Below are 18,548 nucleotides of genomic sequence, written 5' to 3'. Positions count from 1 at the left end.
CAATGTGTATAATATGTTCATCTAATTTAACATTGAATATAAAATCTGGTTCCACTTGAAAACTCTGTCACTTTGAAATTTGTGAGGAAAAAGGAAGGATATGAGATTGAAGTCGAGCAAAAAAGTTATGACTATTTTTAAAATAGACATTATTTGGTAAGTTGTTAATATATCAAGAAATGTATGTTAATAATATTTGAAGACATATATATCACTGTATGTATTAGTAATCATTAGCATCATTAGTAATACAGTAAGAATTATGCTGATATGTGATAGATTCAAAAATAGGGCACATAAAAATCCCTAATGGACTCTCATTGGAATCTTTTCCTTGCTCTAGCCTAGTTCAGGTGCTCAAGTGTTGTTATGCAAAGGAAAAATAGACTTTACTAGGTGTGTGACATTTTATAAATTGTCAAACATTTTTCAACCTCAGTTTCTCTCGTCTGTAAAATGGGATTTTTAAGGCCTAGTTTTTAGTAGTTGGGAGATCAAATAAAATGACACATGAATTTATATTGTGAATGTTGTGCCTGGAAGAGATCAAGGCTTTTAGTGTTACTTGTTTTCTTATTGTTCCTCTATCAATTTCTACTTTCCTTTTGTTTTTTAAAGATGTATTTATTTTTCAAAAGACAAAGTCACACACACACACACACACACACACACACACACACACACACACACAGGGGAAAGCGGTGTTCCGTCTACTAGTTTACAAATGGCCACACTGGTTAGAGCTGGGCCTTTCTGGAGTCAGGCTCCCAGGGGCTTCCAGGTCTGCTGCATGGCTGCACGAGCCTGAACACTTGGGCCATCGTCTATTGTGCGTGAACAGGGAGCTCTGTCAGAAGCGGAGCAGCCAGGACTCAAACTGGCATTCCTTTGGGATGTTGGTGTTGCAGGTGGTAGATCTTCCTGAAGGGCCCCGACACTGGCTCCCCTGCTTTCTTAAGGGTTACAGTTTGTAGCCATTACTCCGTGATGTAATCAGAGAGGTTGGCCCCGGTAGAATGCATGAATTCTTGGGAGGAAGAAATGGTGAGAAAGAGATGTGGAGGCTGGGCAGGGGTAAGGAAGGGAGTACCTTTACTTTCAGCCAAGAAGATTTCTCTTAGGCTTGTGGAGTGATGAAAGGCTTAGTGTAATTCAGCCTTGGCAATGTTTTTATATTGCCTCTCTGGGTGGGGCATCTGTTCTTTATTTAGAAAACGGAAACTGCCGTCAGTTGGCACTGTCCATCGGGCAGCATTCCTTGTTACCTGTGACTCAGTGTTCTTTCCTTTGGCTCACCAGCCTAAACTTTCCTGTCATAGAGGAACACGTTACTGTAGTCGCGACTAGACTCACCGAACTGGACAGACAATTCAGCATGAGCAACGCCAGGTATTTGGCCAATTCTTACTCAGATGGGATACCAGGTAACTCTGGAGAAGTCACATGAGATCATGCCAAGAAGATCCACGGCTGCACTTATGTTTTGGTGCAATTTTGGAAGGTTCAACTGTGGAAGGAGCAGGAATGACCAAACAGTGGATTCTTTGCGATCAGACCCCACTTACTCTTCTTCACTTTCACATCAGCTAGTAAGATGCCTGAGACACTGTAAACCTACATGTACAACGCACACAATACACTGAACACAGTCATGTATTACACTAAACATAGCACATTTAGTATATATTTCAGGATATATCATGTATACACATCATATGCATATATATCTACATCTCATTCTTCAGCAACTCATCAATACAATTAGTAGTTTATTGATTTAGGAGAATGGAATTATATGAGGTTGTTATCTGGGTAAGCTCTCTTCAGACTTAGAACTCCTCCCAGACATTACCCCTTTGTTAAATGCCCCAGTACTCTAAGCAAGGACACATATTTAGTGTTCGTTTTATTACCACGCTTCTCCCTGTATTGAAGTTGCACATCTGTGCCTTCCCTCAGCAGCCATATTTGAAGGTAGGAATTGAACCATATCTACCCATATCCAATCTCCTAACCATATACCGGGCACAAGGCATTCAGTAATGTTTCAGAAATGAACAAGGGAAATAACTTACATACAGAAGTCCAAATCAGTCTGTTCTTTTAGGTTCCAGCTGCTCCAACCAACAGCACTCACGCACGGTCACACACTAGCACAGGACCAAAGCTGCGATGGGCAACAGTGTCAAGGAAGCACCTCAGGAACACACACCCGAGGAATGCAGGATTGCCGGGAACTGCTAACTCCTCACCTCTCACAGGCTCCAATCCACTTCCCACTCTGTTCACGTCACACGGTGGCTACTTGACACACATTTCAGCATAGATATGTCGAAAAATACAAATTTTGAAGTCCCATAGATGGTGTCTCAATCACTGTTCTGTGCACAAATGATTTGTTCTTCCGAGTCTCAGCTTAATTATTTTTATGGAGCGAAGACAACAGCACAGGTCTGCTGGAAATCCAGCTGGAACTGTTCGGAGAAGGTGTATTTAGTCAATAACTGGGCCATAGCTAAGCGGCTGTAACTTATTCTGAATTTGAAATAACTGTGAACAGTTAAAATTTCTTAAGGAAGGAAGAAATAAGATGACAGAATAGGGTAAGGACACAGTGAAACAGAAGCAGAATCATTAGCCAGGGTGAAGCAGAGAGGCCGCAAGCCCAGGAAATAGGAGAACACAGGCAGGTGGCAGAGACACCTGGAGACCTGTGGCCGCGGGGAGGCAGTGGGGAAGTGGAGCCGTGTTGCATGATCAGATACCCTGGTGGTGCCGGCAGTCGGGGTGGAGCTCCAGCACCAGTGGCCGGCTGGGAAGGGGAATCCATTGGAAGCTCAGGAGGTGAATCCGGCATAGAACTGCCCGACCTGACGATATGCTTGATTCAACCGTGAGCAGAAACAGAGTGACAGAGCCCAAGCAGGTGGGTGCAGGAACATGGTGGATTTCTTGGCTCAGATCCCCACCAGTGCCACACTGGCCACCATTTTGTGCACCACGGCTGTGCAAGGGGCTGGAGGAGTAACAGTGAGCTGTACAGGTGCTGAGCTGAGAGAAAACTCCTGGCTCAATGCATTACACTGGTCTCACAGGGAGAACATTAGCAACTTGGCATCCTACGGGTGGCCTTCAGACCCTGACAACCCCGTGGCTTAGAACAGCTGTCCCCCTAATCCCAGGCACTGTTTGAACTGGAAATGGGAAAAGGCCTTGCAGGCAATGGTGTGATCACAGCACATGATCACAGCAGGTGGAGAGGACTGAGCCAGGAGCTGGGCTATGGAGACCATGGCGAAAGCCTAACACAAGGGCCCTGGAGAGAGTGGCACAAGTGACTAAACTAAAAAGCTGGGTACCAAATGTCATCACTGCAATCTACCTTTAGGCTAGTGGACAACACAGCTTAGAAACAGGCCCTGAGAAGAGGAATCTGCCAAGCAGAACAGCAACAACCAAGGGCTAAACAAGAGGCAGAGGCACACGCTTAGTGGCGAGGGTTTTAGCCACCAGGCTACCGTGCCTGGCTCCTTGCTTATCTTCTTAAGAAAATGGTTCTTTCTTTTTGCAATCTGTAGATTTTGAGGTTCAATTATATTTATTTTTGCTCTGATTTTTTTTATCATTGCTTGATTCCTCTTCATTTTTTCTTTTTTTATAAGTCCTTGAGATGCCTTATTAGATCATTTTTTCCTTGTATTTTAAAATGAAAAAAAATTATTTCACAGGTCATTTATTTGAGATATTTCTACTTTTTATAAGGATCTGATATTATAAATATCCCTCTCACCACTGTTCTTGCTACATCTCATGGGTTTTGATCTTTTTGTCTTTATGTTCCTTCCTTGAAAAATTTTTTTATTAATTTCTTCCATAGCATATAATTTGCTTCAGGAAAGTTTTTAATTTCCTTTTTCATTTCTTCAGCGACACATTGGTCATTCAGTGTCATGTTATTTACTTCATGTCGTTTGAAACTTTCTAGTTTTCTTCCTGTTGATTTTGTTTTATCTCTTTTAATGTAAGGGTATGCATAGCAACTGTGTAGTAGAGACTCTCATATCCAGATGTGAGGATACAATGCAGCATGCATCTCTACTTCCACATCAAAGATGGACTCCCACTGAAACTGTTAAACTTGACAATAAGATGCTGGACTCTCTGCCGTTGTCTGTGCCTGCAATGTCAGGATACACTTAAATAGCAGAGTGATGAACTTCTGGCTGTTCATGAAGGACTATGCTGTTGTAACAACATAGGGGAAATCAGTGGGGGAGGGGATTGTGGGAGGGAAGAGGGGACAGACAGAGCTATGAAACTATCATAAAATAATTAAATAAAACACAAAATTCCTTGGAAGTTTTGATCCTTTTCATCTCAGTTTTATAAAGGTTTCCTTTTACTGTTCTTTCTGAAACTCTTCATTTTGGAGTTCTTGAATGAAAATTGCTAGCTTCAGTAGAATTGTAGGCTTGTCATCATTTGCGTTGACTTCTTCATTTCCAGCACTGGGCTGTTATGTTCCTGCACATTGACTGCTCACAGTTCCCTCAGGAGGGAATCCCTTCTCTCAAAAGCTCTGCTCAACTGTTTCGACTTTTTTGAGTCCCTCTGTTTTCTGAAGTCCTGTCCTGTCTACAGTATTTCTTTGAATGTCTGTCTTGCCATGTTTAAGCTTTTAGTCTGAACAGTTGGCAAACTTATAGGCATTTGTGATATGTGGTGTCCACGGACACCAGCTCAGTCAAGAGTCGAGAGTGGATGTTAGACATGGATTTGTAGTGGGACTTTAGACAGAAACCTCATTCCCAATATTAGAGCACAGGCCTTGGGCCTTCCTCTCTAGTAGCCATCTCCTTCTTGTAAAATCCCGAGTGTTCATGCGTAGTCCTGGCAGTTTGGACCAGAAAGCTTGAGATTGTGAGTCACTACCCTAGAATTCAAAAAATGCATTCTGTCACCTGTGCTAGCTAGGGGTTTACTCACGTTTCTGGGATGTGTTCAGTAAGTGGCAGTGGCATGTAATGCTCTTGAGATAAGCATTTCATCTTCATTAAGATACTTGAAAAAGATTAGAATGGCTAATTAATAACCACAGGGCTTGACCTTGGTTAAGGGCAGGAGAAAGAACTGTATCTTCCCTGGGAGAGTGTGGCGTGTGAAATGTGAATGAATGTTTATTGAGGCGAGTGGGCGGGGGGCGTTCCCATCTGTGACCTGGACAAGGAACACGTCAGAAAAGCAGTTTTCAACAACTCATATGTCCGAATTACGGCGAGCAAGATCTGTGGAAGTACAGTGTTCTTTTTCATTTTATTCAGTTTATTAATGCTTCTGAACACCTACATGAGATGCTGGTGCTGGCAGCAGCTTAATTTGCTATAACAGCATGCTGGCCTCGGATTATTTGATAAGTTTTCATGCATAAATGATTTTGTTTCCCTAAGGAGAGTAAGGAGGAGATGAACTAAGATGTATGGAGCACTCCTTGTCAGCTAAGCCTGTCCCATTAGCTTCATTCTCACAAAAGCAGCAAGAAGCAGAAATCTCCTCTGCGGTAAAACCCAGGAAACCGAGGTGCAGGGAAGTCATGCCAACATTGTGGTTGCCACGAGACAGAGACAGTCAGTGCTCGAGTCTGTCCGACGTCAGAGCTCGTGTCCTTCCTAGTGTGTGGGTCTGACATTCTGATCTCTTTAACTGACGTGTAATTGACAATTACAAGTGTAATTGACAGCACATATATACATATACAATGTGATGCTTATCATATACATGTATGGGTATATATGGCTTAGAGCACGGTGATTTGATTAAACACTCTTAGGGCTTCTGCACTCTAGATAGAGTTTAATGGCTTAATCTCAAAATTCATTTCTTCTTATAAAAATAATGTTCTTACCCCCAAAAACATGGAAATCCTTTTTTGTTTTGGTGGGCACACACCATCCTATTCTCTTTGAGACCCATTCTACTTGCCACTGTACTTGCTTGGCTTCAGGGAAGAATTCTTTTTCCTTCTGAACTTCCCTTGTGCTTCCCCCCCTTCTGTGTTTGTGTTGGCATTCGGCCCATTTTTTTTCCCCTTGTGTATTTGGTGAGGAGCCTGGTGAGAGTCAGCACTTAGCCCAGAAGTATCACTTTCCAACGCGATGCCAGAAGGAAACTCCACCTTCCACACCCACTACTAATTACCATAACATTACAAAACATGACGTTGCATCATTCACCCAGCACTGGGCATGCCTTCTTCTGGAGCTCTCATTCCTGAATCTGAACCGCATGGAGAGCATGCCTGGAAGCCACTCAAGCCAAGGGCCACGGAGAGCATCCTGGAAGCTGTGGCTGCTCTGCTCAACACTGCTGCTGCTGCTGCTCTGCTGCCTCAGCACACTCATCCTCACGCTCATGCCACTCAAGGTAAGAAGGTGGCAGAACCTCAGGCTGCTCACTCGTTACACTGAGTATCGTTGCCAAATGGTAGTGTAAGAGAGAGTTGAAAGCAATATATGTAAATATTTCACTTTTGTCATGCCCTGACTTTTCAGGATTATCCAAGAGTTTTAAGATGAAAGTATTATAAAATGCCAATGTTAAATGAGTTAGATGGGAATGCTTGGTTAAGTCATCCAATTGACAGACAGCTATGAAGTGCCTTTCCCTTCCGGGAACTCTTACATACACGCTTGCTGGAACTAAACAGGTGCACAATGTGATGCTTATCCAGAAGGATGGGGATACAAGCGTTAGTCTCACTGAGAGGAAAGACACCAAAACACTCTGTAAAGCTAAGTAAGACAAATGGCAGGTGGGGAGGGTATACAGGAGGAAAGTGTCACCGAGCTATGAGTCAGTTTGGATTCTTGTGCAGGTCTCTCAGCATGAATCTAAAAAGGGGATTTCATCTGTGTCAGTCTGCTTTCCTGAGAATAATAACAGGGGATTGGAGTTGCTCGTTAGGCTGTTTTTCTAACTGTAAGCTGCAATAATCAATAATTAATCTAAGGGTAAATGGAGCATCAATGACTGTGGAGCTCACACACGTGGACAGTGATCCTGGAGTATTTCATGGAGCAAGAGGCACATGTCATCTTGGGAAGCCCCTGATGCTCCTTAGGAATTTCCCATTGAGCTCCAGTCCGAGCTCTGAGCCTGCAAAGGGGGCTGAGCACTGGGAATGAAGATAATTAGCTTATTTACTGCAAACTTTTCTTGTTAAGACTACAGAGCATTTACCAAAGAAAATAAGAAAGCCAGTAAGTAGTTAAAGTTTTAGCTCCTCTCAGGGTCCACTAAAAGATTCTGCGACTTGTAGAGAATAACAGATGCATGGCCACCTAAGAGTGGATTGGGATGTGACTGTAGAAGTATGTTAGTAAGAGGAATGACCAGTTATGATTTCAAACATGTGGCTAACTCACTTCAGCCATTTGAAAGCAAATTAAAAAGGATGCAAGAAGAAGAATAAATACAATATGGACACACTTTTTTTGAGGTTAAGAATACATCTGGACAAAGTTTACACATTGACACATTAGTTGCTATTTTACAACCACTAACAAGGATGCAAAATACAAGTATTTATAATTATAGTCCTTTCTTCCAAAGAAATGGGCTAAGCAGGAGCATGAATATGCTGGAGCAACCAAGCTTGATCAGGAAGAAAATAAATGTCAGAAATTCAGAGTGATTGGATTTTTGAAGAAAAATAAGGATGGGGATAGTAACTGCTAACATTTGCAAGTGTTTTTTCCTTGTACAAATTGTCTTAAGTTGCTGTTAGTTAAATGCCTGTGAAGAACAGTGAATACTGTCATCACTTCCTGCATATGATTGGGGCATGGATGCCTGGCAGAGGAAGTGGATGTCTCTTCTCGAGGTACATAGTACTCCTTGCAAATAGAAAGAGGAAGGCCAAGGCCGTCCAATCATTCCTTGCCAGACTCTACTTGATTAATTCCATATTTTTGATAATTGAGTCATTTAATAGAAAGTATGACTTTAAAGACAGTAAAAAATGAGATCCAAATTTTCTGAAGTATACAAAAGGCTTTTAAGACAGCTGGTTCTCACGGGAAGAGCCAGTGGCTTGGTCAGCAGTGTAACACTTGCTCATATGTTCCATGTCCAATTGCCTGTAGTTCTATTTCCCTTTTGGCTACAAATCAAGATTGTTAAAAAAGGGATCTGAGTGGCTGATCGATTGAGTCAGTGTGAGATAACTGCTTCCTCCTTCTCACAAGGTCTACCCTGGTGACACTTTAGTTTACTTATTTATTTCACAGTCACAGCTACACAGAGGGATGGAGGGAGAGGAGGGGACACACACAGATGTCTTCCATCTGCTGGTCCCCAGATGGCTGCCACGGGGCATGCCAGGAGCTTACTCCGGGGTTGCAGAGGCACAACGCTTGAGATGTCTTCCACTGCTTTCCCCAAGGTCATTATGAAGGAAACTGAGTTGGAAGTGGAGTAGCTGGGACATGAAGCAGTGATCACAGACAGTGGCTTAAACTTTCCAGTCCTGGAAATTTTTAAAAATTTGATTTTCACCCTAGTTATCAAGTATAAAGCACTACTTTCAAAAATGCTATATGGGAGTCTTGGTTCCCACGAGATGAACAGAAATTTTCTTGGGAGACTCTTTGTGCTAACCCACCTCCCACCAGGTCTTTCACTGCTGTGACGTAAGTGGTTAAGTGTTTGCCTGCTATGCCAGCATCCCAAATGGATGAGTCCCAGATGCTCCTCTTTTGACAAGCTCCCTGCTAATGGCCTGGGAAAGCAGGGGAGGACAGGCCAAATGGTTGGGCCCTGAACCCGTATGGAAGCCTCAGTAGAAGTTCCTTGCTCCTGAATTCAGAACAACCCAGCCCCAGCCATTATTGCCATTTGGGGAATGAACCAGCAAATAAAGAATATCTCTCTGTGTCCTTCTCTCTTTCTTTGCAACTCTGCCTTTCAAATAAGAATAAATGGATCTTCTAAAAGAACGTCCCCCGTCCCCCCCAAAAAAACCCACAAATGTTAGAAAGAGTGTACTGATTCAAGGAAATGAAGATACAACTTCGATATTGGAATGTTGTAGAGTAGATTTTATTTCCAAGTGATTATTTCATTAGAATTGTTTTGGTTAGAAATATTGAAGTTTTGCCCATTTTGAGCCCAACTCGGGAAACCTGGGCTTTCATCAAACGAGATTAAAAAAGCAACTGGTGCAGGTTAAAATAACTGAACTGCGATTCCCGTGGCTCCCGTGTGAGTGCGTCTGTGCTCCTGTCTAAACCAGGACTGCCAACAGCGCCTCCCTCCCGCAGAGCGGTGGGGGAAGGGTTCTGAGTCAGAGAGGTTAGGTTTGAATCTCAACATTGCTTTTTATTAGCTGCATCACCTCAGGTTAGTTACTTAATCCCTCTCATCCTCATTTCCTCATTGGCTAAATCAACATGCTAATTCTTAAAGAGTGTTGTTAAGGATTAATATGATTATGCAATGCTTCCTGTGCAACAGGTCCTCAATAGATGGTAATGATTAATATTTACATTTTGTGGCTGCAATGAGCGTGAACTTAACAAGATCTTGTAAAAGCATGGATATTCTTGGATTACCTACGTTACTTTTTCAAACCTCATAGCCAAATTTATTAATTGGCTATTAAATTTTCCTTTGTAACAATAATCAGAGAGTATCACAGTGGTAGTTTCTGTTACTCTTCAGATACTCAAAGGGTCTATTATGGTACCCAGAGCTTACGGTCTTAAATTCCTCTAAGCATTCCTTAAACAGAATAGTCACCAGCACAGGAATGATCTGCAGCATGCTTTTTGTTACTCATTTATATTAAAATTGCTACCTAATTGCTTCCTATGTGTCATCATGTCTCTCTAGAAAGATTATAAACATCTTGAGGGGCAAGAATTATAAGATACATTTTCTTGACTTTTTCAATGCTGTTGCAATGTTGTGAGTACAGAGTTTAAATTTTGTTTAATTCCTCATTATAATTGATATGATCACCGAAGCAGTTATAATATTTGTAACAGGTTGAGACAGTATGTCTGGACACAACACTTGACAATAATTTATTTAAACTTAAAAATAAGTGAGATAAATATGATGCATCCTTTCCCCAAATGAAGAAATTGGAATGAAGCAAGTCATGTACATCTCTTTCTAAACTGGACTTCAGAATCCTTCCTAAGGAACATCAAAGTGAGGAGGAAATAGACAAGTTCAGAGTATAAAATCATTTATTTCCTAGAATACTGGCTTCTTGACCTTGGGATTGTACCTCCCAATGAATAAAATGTTTTCAATTTAGTTCCCAACATATGTATGCCAATTCTTATGTTGTATGCAAACAATATGTACACTAGAAACAAATGAATTGCACATGTAAAGTATGTGCCAAATAGCATATTTAATGTAGTTTTTCATACCATAAAACAATTTTTAAAATTTTTAATGGATATCGTGTTTTCTATCATGCTAATGTGTAACAAAAATCTTACTAAAGTGTTGAGATGTTTTAACTGAAAAATTTGATAAATGCATCTCATGTTATTAATCTTGGTTTAATACTTTATGATATGAAGTTATAAATTTATAGTCTAACTTAATTTACCTTGAATCATGGTTTCGGCTGGCATAACTGAACAATTACTTCACAAAGACACATAAAGCCAAACTGAGCGAGACATCTTTGTAGGTATTTAACATGCCATGGCATTCAATTTTGAATCCATCATTAAGTGAAGTGAATTTCTTAAAAAATATATTTACTTGGAAAATAAGGAAATGGGGGTGTGGGGAGACAGAAGGGAGAGAGAGAGAAGCTATTCACTCTCTCAGTGCTTGTCATGGCTGAAACTGGGAGCGGCTGATACTGGGAGCGAGGGTGCAATCCCAGCTTCCTGTGTAGGTGCAGGAATCTTTGTACTTGGTCATCAGCATCGCCACGGCCTCCCAGGGTACGCAGTAGCAGGGAACTATCATGGTGAATTAGACCTAAGCATTCTGACTTGGGATGCAGGTGCCTTGTCTCAACACATTTCTTTAGCATTGGGCCAAATGTCTCTGTGGTGTGACTTAAACAACATTACCTTTCACTCTGTAGTGTCTTCTGTTCCCCCTAATTGCACAATCAAATGTCATGGTCTATAAGTATAAGCTTCACTTCAGTTAAAATCATTCACTTCCTTCTCTCTCTATTATACTCCAAGGATAGAACTCATCTAACCTTAGGAAATCTCCAACAGAGTGAATGTTAATGCTCTCTGCCGTTTGTAGTTGGATGGATCTGAAGAAAAATACAAAGCCTTGCTTTACACTCAAAGTATTCATTTCAAATGAGATTAGAAATGTTTCTCTGGGAACAAATCACATTTTTCCACTTCCATTCACTCTCCTCTACTGGCCAGGTTTTTTGTTTTTTTTTTTTTTAACATATCTTTGGACATTCAGTGTCTTCCCATTCTTACTCTCAGCTAATAAGCTTGTTTCCAGGTCCCAACAGAAAATAGAAGAAAGAGGAGAAAAAATATCCCAAGCCCCCATTTCCACCACTCCCATGCATCCATGTCCTTATATGTTTGGTTTTCCTTTTGTCACCAAAGGTGAATCGGCCATGCATGTCTCAAGACCTCCTATGAACTAGCTCCTATTCCCTTTTATCATCCAAGGACAATGCTACTCCCACTTCTACCTGTCATTTTATTGGAACACTTGCATTAATAATAATGAACAAATTCCTCCTGTAGTAATATAGAAACTTCTGGTAGTACCAAAATGACAACAAAACAACCAGAACGACTTTTGAACTGTCATTCAATGACCATTTAATTTTTCTCCATGGTAGCATGATGTCTCCATTTTCTCATTCTCATTTAACCATTTAAAAATAAACTTCTCTTCTCATGTCTCAGAAACGACTTTTTTTTAAGAGCTCCGATGTGTTTTATGTTGCTCAATCTGTAAGTCAGTTGTTGGACCCCTTCGCACTCAATCCGTCAGCGTCTCCGACAGTGGCCGATCACTCCCTTCTGGTTTTCTCTGGCCTTCATTGGCCATTCCATTAAGATGGAATGCTTGACTTCTCCCTATCTGAGGTCTAAAATACTCCAGCTTCCCGGTGTCCTCTCCATTTATGACACGATTTAATTTCTGACTTTAGGGAAAAATGTAAGGCTTCCACGTTTATGCGACCAGTCTTCCTTCAATGTTAGCTTCATGAATTCATCCTTAACTAAATGTCTAGTAGTAATAACAAAGTTAAGATGCCTGAAGCCAGTTTTGTCACTCAGTTTATTGCTCCTTAATCTTGTGCGTTTTAGTGAACGGTAACTTGGTTTTTGCAGTTGCTCGGGCTCAACTCTTGGTCTTTTCTCATTCTCTCAACCTCCACCTTAATCAGGCACTCCCAAAGCTCTACTTTCTAGCAAATTGTCACCATCCTCACTTCCAGTCCCTTGATCAAAAGCATCTTTTCTAGATGTCTACAATGGTCTCATAGTTGATCTTATTGCTTTTATATTTGAACCCCTTAAATTATTCAAGATAAATGCTGTAAAAATATATGTGCTAACCTTTTAAATCTGACAAATATTTAAAACATTATCCCACATGGAAGCCAATAAACTTCTGGTAGTATGATTGTTTTTGCTTTATCTTGCTACAAAGTATTTTAAAATTGTTGGCATTTATATATCTGTTGTATCATAACAGAAAACATCGTGCAGTGTGTTAACTGAAATAGATTGGAGCAGTTTGAAATTATTGGAACTGTCAGGAATCAGTTTGAGTTGGAAGAAATTTAGGAGCTTAAATTCTTCTTATTTTATATGAAAATACACATAAGTAGAAGTTCCATTATTCTCTTGCTGGATTCCAAGGGATTGTTTTATGCGTTTACCAGTGCCGGGAGATTGCCTTACATAGCTCAAGGGGGGAAAGATGCGGGAACAAACAGTTCCACATCGACCACGTGTAGAAACCCCCAAAACCCAGCTGGGTGATGACAGCAAAGCCCAGAGCATTGGCACATGGTAGGAAGAAGGTTGATTTTTAATGACTTTGGAAAAGTTTGCTTCAGGAATTTGAAACTCAGATAAGTCAAGCAAGAAACTAGTAGCACCGTCATCCTGACAAATTCCTCTTTTTCCTCACCAACAGATGGCCAAGGATCCCTGTGTTGCCAAGTTTGGTGAGTAACCTACCCTTTACTTTCCTTAGTTTTTGATGTTTTTACAGGTGTCACTGCTCTCAAGATAGCCTTTGTCACTTAGTTTAAGCTGTTATTTATTTAGAATTTCCACGTGCTGGCAGTGGGATAAGAGAACTAGCTTTTGGAGGTGAATCATGTAGACAATTTCATGGCCCAGTGAATTATGCACTTGAGGTCATGCCTTCGGAAAGGAACGCATGACACCCTTACAGTCTTGTGAATCTAGGACTGAAGAATAAGCTTTCAATTCTGTAATTAGATGACGATAAGTTTCAAGTTCCTTCTTGTTTTTCATATATTGCCCATGTCCACTTTTATTACGTGGGAGGCTTTACTGATATTTTCAAATATTCGTTCAGGGAAGGAAAAGTTTTTGTAAATATGAAGTGAGCTCATTGTCACTCACCCTTATTTGTAATTTGAGTTATTTCATTTTCTTTCCACTGCTTCCTTGTAAAGTTGCATTGTGATATTATTCTACTTGCTAATGATTTCTAAGAACATATTGAAGATTAACTATGTTAATGCTTTTGTATGGATTGTAAATGTAATACCATGGTTTTCTTTATTTGACTCTCCTATTAATTTCTTTGCAGGGAAGTTATGCATTGAAATATAATTGTGTTCTGTTTTATGGCATCAAAGGGACTGAGACTCAGGAGAATCGCTGCTTCCTTTTCTCTTTCTCCTCCCTCTTCTTTTAGCTTCTGAAGTACTTTCCCTTACAATCATCTGATATTTGCATAGAAAGCACAGAACTTTGGAATATTTCTTGGAATACTCATAAAATCTCGAATAAACACATTTTCATTGCTCTTAGACTGCACTTTCAACTCTACGCCGAGTATTTGTAGGATTAACTCTGCAATCCCTGTATTGCTATATGGTTAGAATTATCAGGCTTCTTGACTTGTGGGAATTATTACATTTCTTCATTGGGCCATTATTTTTTCCTTAACTTTGTTTTGTATTGTCATGGAATAGAGTGGAACTACCATCTAAGATGTTTGAAATTCCCCTTGATATGGTAAAAGTTGAGAGCTTCAAGAGATGCTTATGCGGTCTTAAGAAAATCAATGACAGTTCTTTCTGGAAACCTGCCTTGATCTATTACATGAGAAATGTTAGGAAATTTACTGGGTTCTGAGCTGATTGGAGATTGTGACAGATTTTCTCTCTTGCTCTAGTGGTCTTTCCTTCATTCTCCTCCAGAATCTACCCTCCCAGCCTAAGGGTGGTCACTTATAGGTTAATAAATAACTTAAGTGCTTTGTCATCCAGCGTATTTTGTTGTTAAGATTTCTTTTAAATTATGGAACAAAGTCTTTCTCCCTACAATCCAAGTTATAGAAAATTATGATTACATCAGGTAATTATTTCAAGCAGTAGAGGCAGCACTTGCAGTCCTGGTTTCATACCACTGTGTGAAACAGGTTGACATTATATAATTATTTGCATTTGTGTGTTCCTATGAAAGTGAATGAGTAGGTCTGGGATCGTTACCCCATCCATTTGTGATGGCACTAAATAGTTATATTTAAGCAGTCAATTTCTATTTATAAACCCACAAATTTACCAATGTTATTTTTGAAGCATTTGCATGATAATGTCCCTAATAGATCTTCAATGATATAGACATACAAACTAATGAGAAGGCCATAATTTACACCCAGAACACTCAATTTAGGAACATGGAAGTATCACAAAGTCAAGGCTTTGTTCATTGAACACATGCCAGCTACCAGGAACCTTTTAGCTGCTGAAGATGCAGCAATGAACAAGATAAATAAGTACTTCTTCAAACATGTTATATTCAAGTGGATGTAAGATAAACAATATGCATCCAGTGTTGTGGCATAGCAACCTAAGCTTCTGCCTCAGACACCAGCAGCTCATATGGGCACTGGTTCGAGTTCTGACTGCTCTGCTTCTAGTCTATCCCTATTCCGGTGGGCTGGGAAATCAGCAGAGGATGGGCTGGGTCTTTGACCCCTACACTTACACGGAGATCTGGAGAAAGCTCCTGGCTCCTGGCTTTGAATTGGTTCATTTCCTGCCATTGCAGCCATTTTGGGATTGAATAAGTGTATGGAAGATCTCTCCTCTTTCTTCAATAAAAATAAGAACATCTTTATTTTAAAGACAGACAATAAAAGTGAACAATCCATAGAAGGCTAGCTGCTGACATCTTCAAAGAAGAAAGCTAAACTAAAGCATAGTAAGGGGGTATAGGGAACAAGAGAACACTGTTCGATACAGATTGATTAGGAAGGTTTCTGAAAAAGTGACACATGATAAATAACTTTCACGCATAAAATCATGGAAGAGCATGGGCTGTCAACCCTAGTCAACACAACTGTGGAGTGGAATTCCTTTCACCCTCTTCTTCTTCCTTCCTTGAAAAGATATTGACTGGAGGTCCGCAGCCATTTAACTCGTTTAATCCATGTCCTTAGACTTATCCAAGGAAGAGGTACACTTAGAATTTGTAACGACTTGAAAACAAGAGTAAGACACACACTTAAAATATTTTAAAGTTATGGGTAGAGAGAACTATAGATGGTTAATAATTAAGTTTAGCCAGGAACTAGATAAAATAATTAAATAACTATGGTTTTCATTTTTAAATTTCGTATGCATTTCTTGTAGGACCATCACCTTCAGAATGGCAAATGGCATCTTCTGAACCTTCTTGCTTGAACAAGATGTCGGACTGGAAGTTGAGGATTCTTCAGAATGGCTTATATGCCATTTATGGCCGAGTGACTCCTAATCCAACTTACAAGGGATTTGCTCCCTTTGAAGTGCAGCTTTGTAAAAACAAGGATGCCATACAAACTCTAACAGACAGCTCTAAAATCCAAAATTTAGGAAACATTTATGAATTTAATGCTGGAGATACAATAGAATTGAGGTTCAACTCCGATGATCAGGTTCTAAAAACCAATACATATTTTGGAATTATTTTACTAGCAAATCCCCAATTCGGGTCCTAGAGATTCAGCTCTATTTCCTCATCCTCTTTAACATATGCAGAGATACCAAGAGGTGGGTTAGTGGTGGCAAGTTTTCAATTTGTACAATTTGGGTATGCAAGTCAACATAAGCAGAACTGCTCTGCTTATTATTTTAATCTCTTATGCTTACCTGAAAGAGAGAGAATGGGTCAAAGATTTGGCCGCTCCTGATGTTGGGTCTACAAAGAGACTTCGGTAGTGAATAGGGATACACAGGACAAAGTCCTTGTCTATGTCTTAAATCTATGGGTGGAAACATGTCGGCTTATTCCCATGGGAGCTTATCTGATGTGCAGAAAGAATTCAGGAAAGCAGCCTTGTCTTGTCTTCATATCATATGCTATTTTGCTTCATTCTTCCTGTATTGCCATCTTCAGAGACACTACCAGGAAGAAACATCAGCATCATAGGGTGATCATGTATGTGTCACTGCACCTCCGTTTACCTACAATTGTGTTAGAGGACAGACAACACGCTGAGAACTACCAGCACAAAGGCACACAGGAAAAGGAATAGACCTCTGCTAATTCTCCCTGACCTCGTCATGGTTAACATTCCGGTGCTTTATAAAACAGATTGGCCAAAAGGATCACATTGAACCTTCATCTAAGGCTTCTTGAGAACTCATTGTGTGTATCTAAATATTGCCAACAGCACAGGTGTGTCCATGTGTAACCGTTAGATTTAACTCCAGAAATTGGTATCAGTTACTGTATTCGGTCATGTAATTGTTTCACACTGTCAGTTCAAAGAGTGCCTTCATATATCGCATGGAAACTCTAAGTTTTGGACAAAATTCAACAGTAAGAACATGGAATTCAATCAAATGCAGGTCATTTTGCCTTAACTTTTAGAACTATTCACTACTAGCCACAGGGGTATTGCACTACATCACAGTGTTCTGCTTTTGGAGTAGTATTGCACTATCACAACATATAATAACCGAAGTGAGTAAATTCAGCTTTTAGAAGTGTTTTCTCTTTTAGGTCAAAGTGAGATGAGTGAATGTACAACAAATCCTGCCTTTACCAAATCTCTTCTTTACCTGGTGCAGCTCAGGGCTGTCTTCAAATACGCCCCCTTAGCTTGAGAATCCATCAGAGTTAAATGGGCTAACTTCTAAAAAGGAATGGGTACCACCTCATTTAAAAGCTTTGAACTCTATTAAATTTGTATTTGTAAATTCTTATTGAAAAACATGTAATATTACGTTTTCAGATCAATATAAAAATATTTATTTGTGAAAACTGTGTTGCTATTTTTATTAAAGATAAAGTGAATTTAAAAATGCTTTGTGGTGCACATAGTAAAATATTTCTTGGGGTAGATTAATCTGAGGCCAAGTCGGTTTTAATACGTGTATTTTTTTAAAATTTCTGCTGAGTAGTAATAGGAACATAGATTTGAATATCTTGTTCCTGTTGCACAAAGGCACTCCAATAGTTTGTAGAAAATAAAAGAAAAATTCATATTGATATAAAAAGTTTTTAAATCCATGCATAGTTTTAAATTATATTTTTCTAATAACTTTTCGAAAGTCCCTTACACTGACATGTCTTGTAAGGGGAATCAAGCTCTCTGAACATATATTTACAGAAATGTGTTCATGTTTGTTGTATTGTAACAAATAATGTGCTCAAACAGGCTAACACTACTCCTCAAAGTTTATTGTTAAATTTATAGTTAAATTTTCAGGAATTTTGCATGCTGGCAAACACTGCAAATCAGGCTTTTGTATTGGGACAGCTCATTTACTTGCTCATCACTGTAAAGCAAAAATGAACCAATAAACAAAAATCTGCTCCCTCTGAGTGGCTTCTGTGTGCCCCTGGACCGTCTGGGGACAGGTGGGCCTGACAGTGTTTGGACAGCACCTGAACATGTCATTCCTCAGGGCTAGCTTCAGCCAGCAGGACGATCAAAGCAGACAGTTCTCCAATGTTCCTGGTGTTGGTAACTTCTACCTTTGTTTTCAGTGTGCAGTCTATTTCCTTGTTTCTCCAGACACTGTTTTTTTAAACTGTAATAAATGTACTTTGGCAACTGGAATGTAGCTGATTTAATCTGTGAGTTATCAGATCAAAGTCAGTGATGTAGCGAACATGAAGCACATGAAGGAAATGCTTGCCCGGATGGAGCCCAGAGAGGAAAGCTGAGCACAGCCCTCTTTGGAGACAGCTGTCTTCATCGCTGAGGAATTGGTCAGACTTTGGCGCTTTCTGACTTTCGCACACTGCCTGTGCTCCACCCTAGCCGTGTGTCACCGGCACTGCCGCCGTCTGCCACCGTTCCTCTCACTTGGATCATCT

General features: G+C 40.1%; 1 protein-coding gene across 1 annotated transcript; it reads left to right on the top strand.

The window, feature by feature from the left end:
* The first annotated feature begins 6,273 nt into the window (after positions 1–6,273).
* On the top strand, positions 6,274–16,218 carry TNFSF18 (TNF superfamily member 18). Its single transcript, XM_004596305.2, has 3 exons — positions 6,274–6,420; positions 13,171–13,201; positions 15,872–16,218. Exons 1-3 carry the CDS (start codon positions 6,283–6,285, stop codon positions 16,216–16,218), a joined length of 516 nt encoding a protein of 171 aa, XP_004596362.2. The 5' UTR covers positions 6,274–6,282.
* Positions 16,219–18,548: the final 2,330 nt, after the last annotated feature.

This window comes from Ochotona princeps, chromosome 2 (assembly GCF_030435755.1).
Source record: "Ochotona princeps isolate mOchPri1 chromosome 2, mOchPri1.hap1, whole genome shotgun sequence".
Lineage (NCBI taxonomy): Eukaryota > Metazoa > Chordata > Mammalia > Lagomorpha > Ochotonidae > Ochotona > Ochotona princeps.
The sequence above is the reverse complement of the archived record's forward strand: the minus strand, read 5'-3'. Positions and strand labels throughout refer to the sequence as shown.

Bases quoted from the DNA above. Each gene is read 5' to 3' on its own strand.
- TNFSF18 (XM_004596305.2), top strand. From the start codon at position 6,283: ATGGAGAGCATGCCTGGAAGCCACTCAAGCCAAGGGCCACGGAGAGCA. The intron at 6,421-13,170 runs GTAAGAAGGTGG...CCTCACCAACAG, and splicing joins TCACGCTCATGCCACTCAAG to ATGGCCAAGGATCCCTGTGT. The intron at 13,202-15,871 runs GTGAGTAACCTA...CATTTCTTGTAG, and splicing joins TCCCTGTGTTGCCAAGTTTG to GACCATCACCTTCAGAATGG.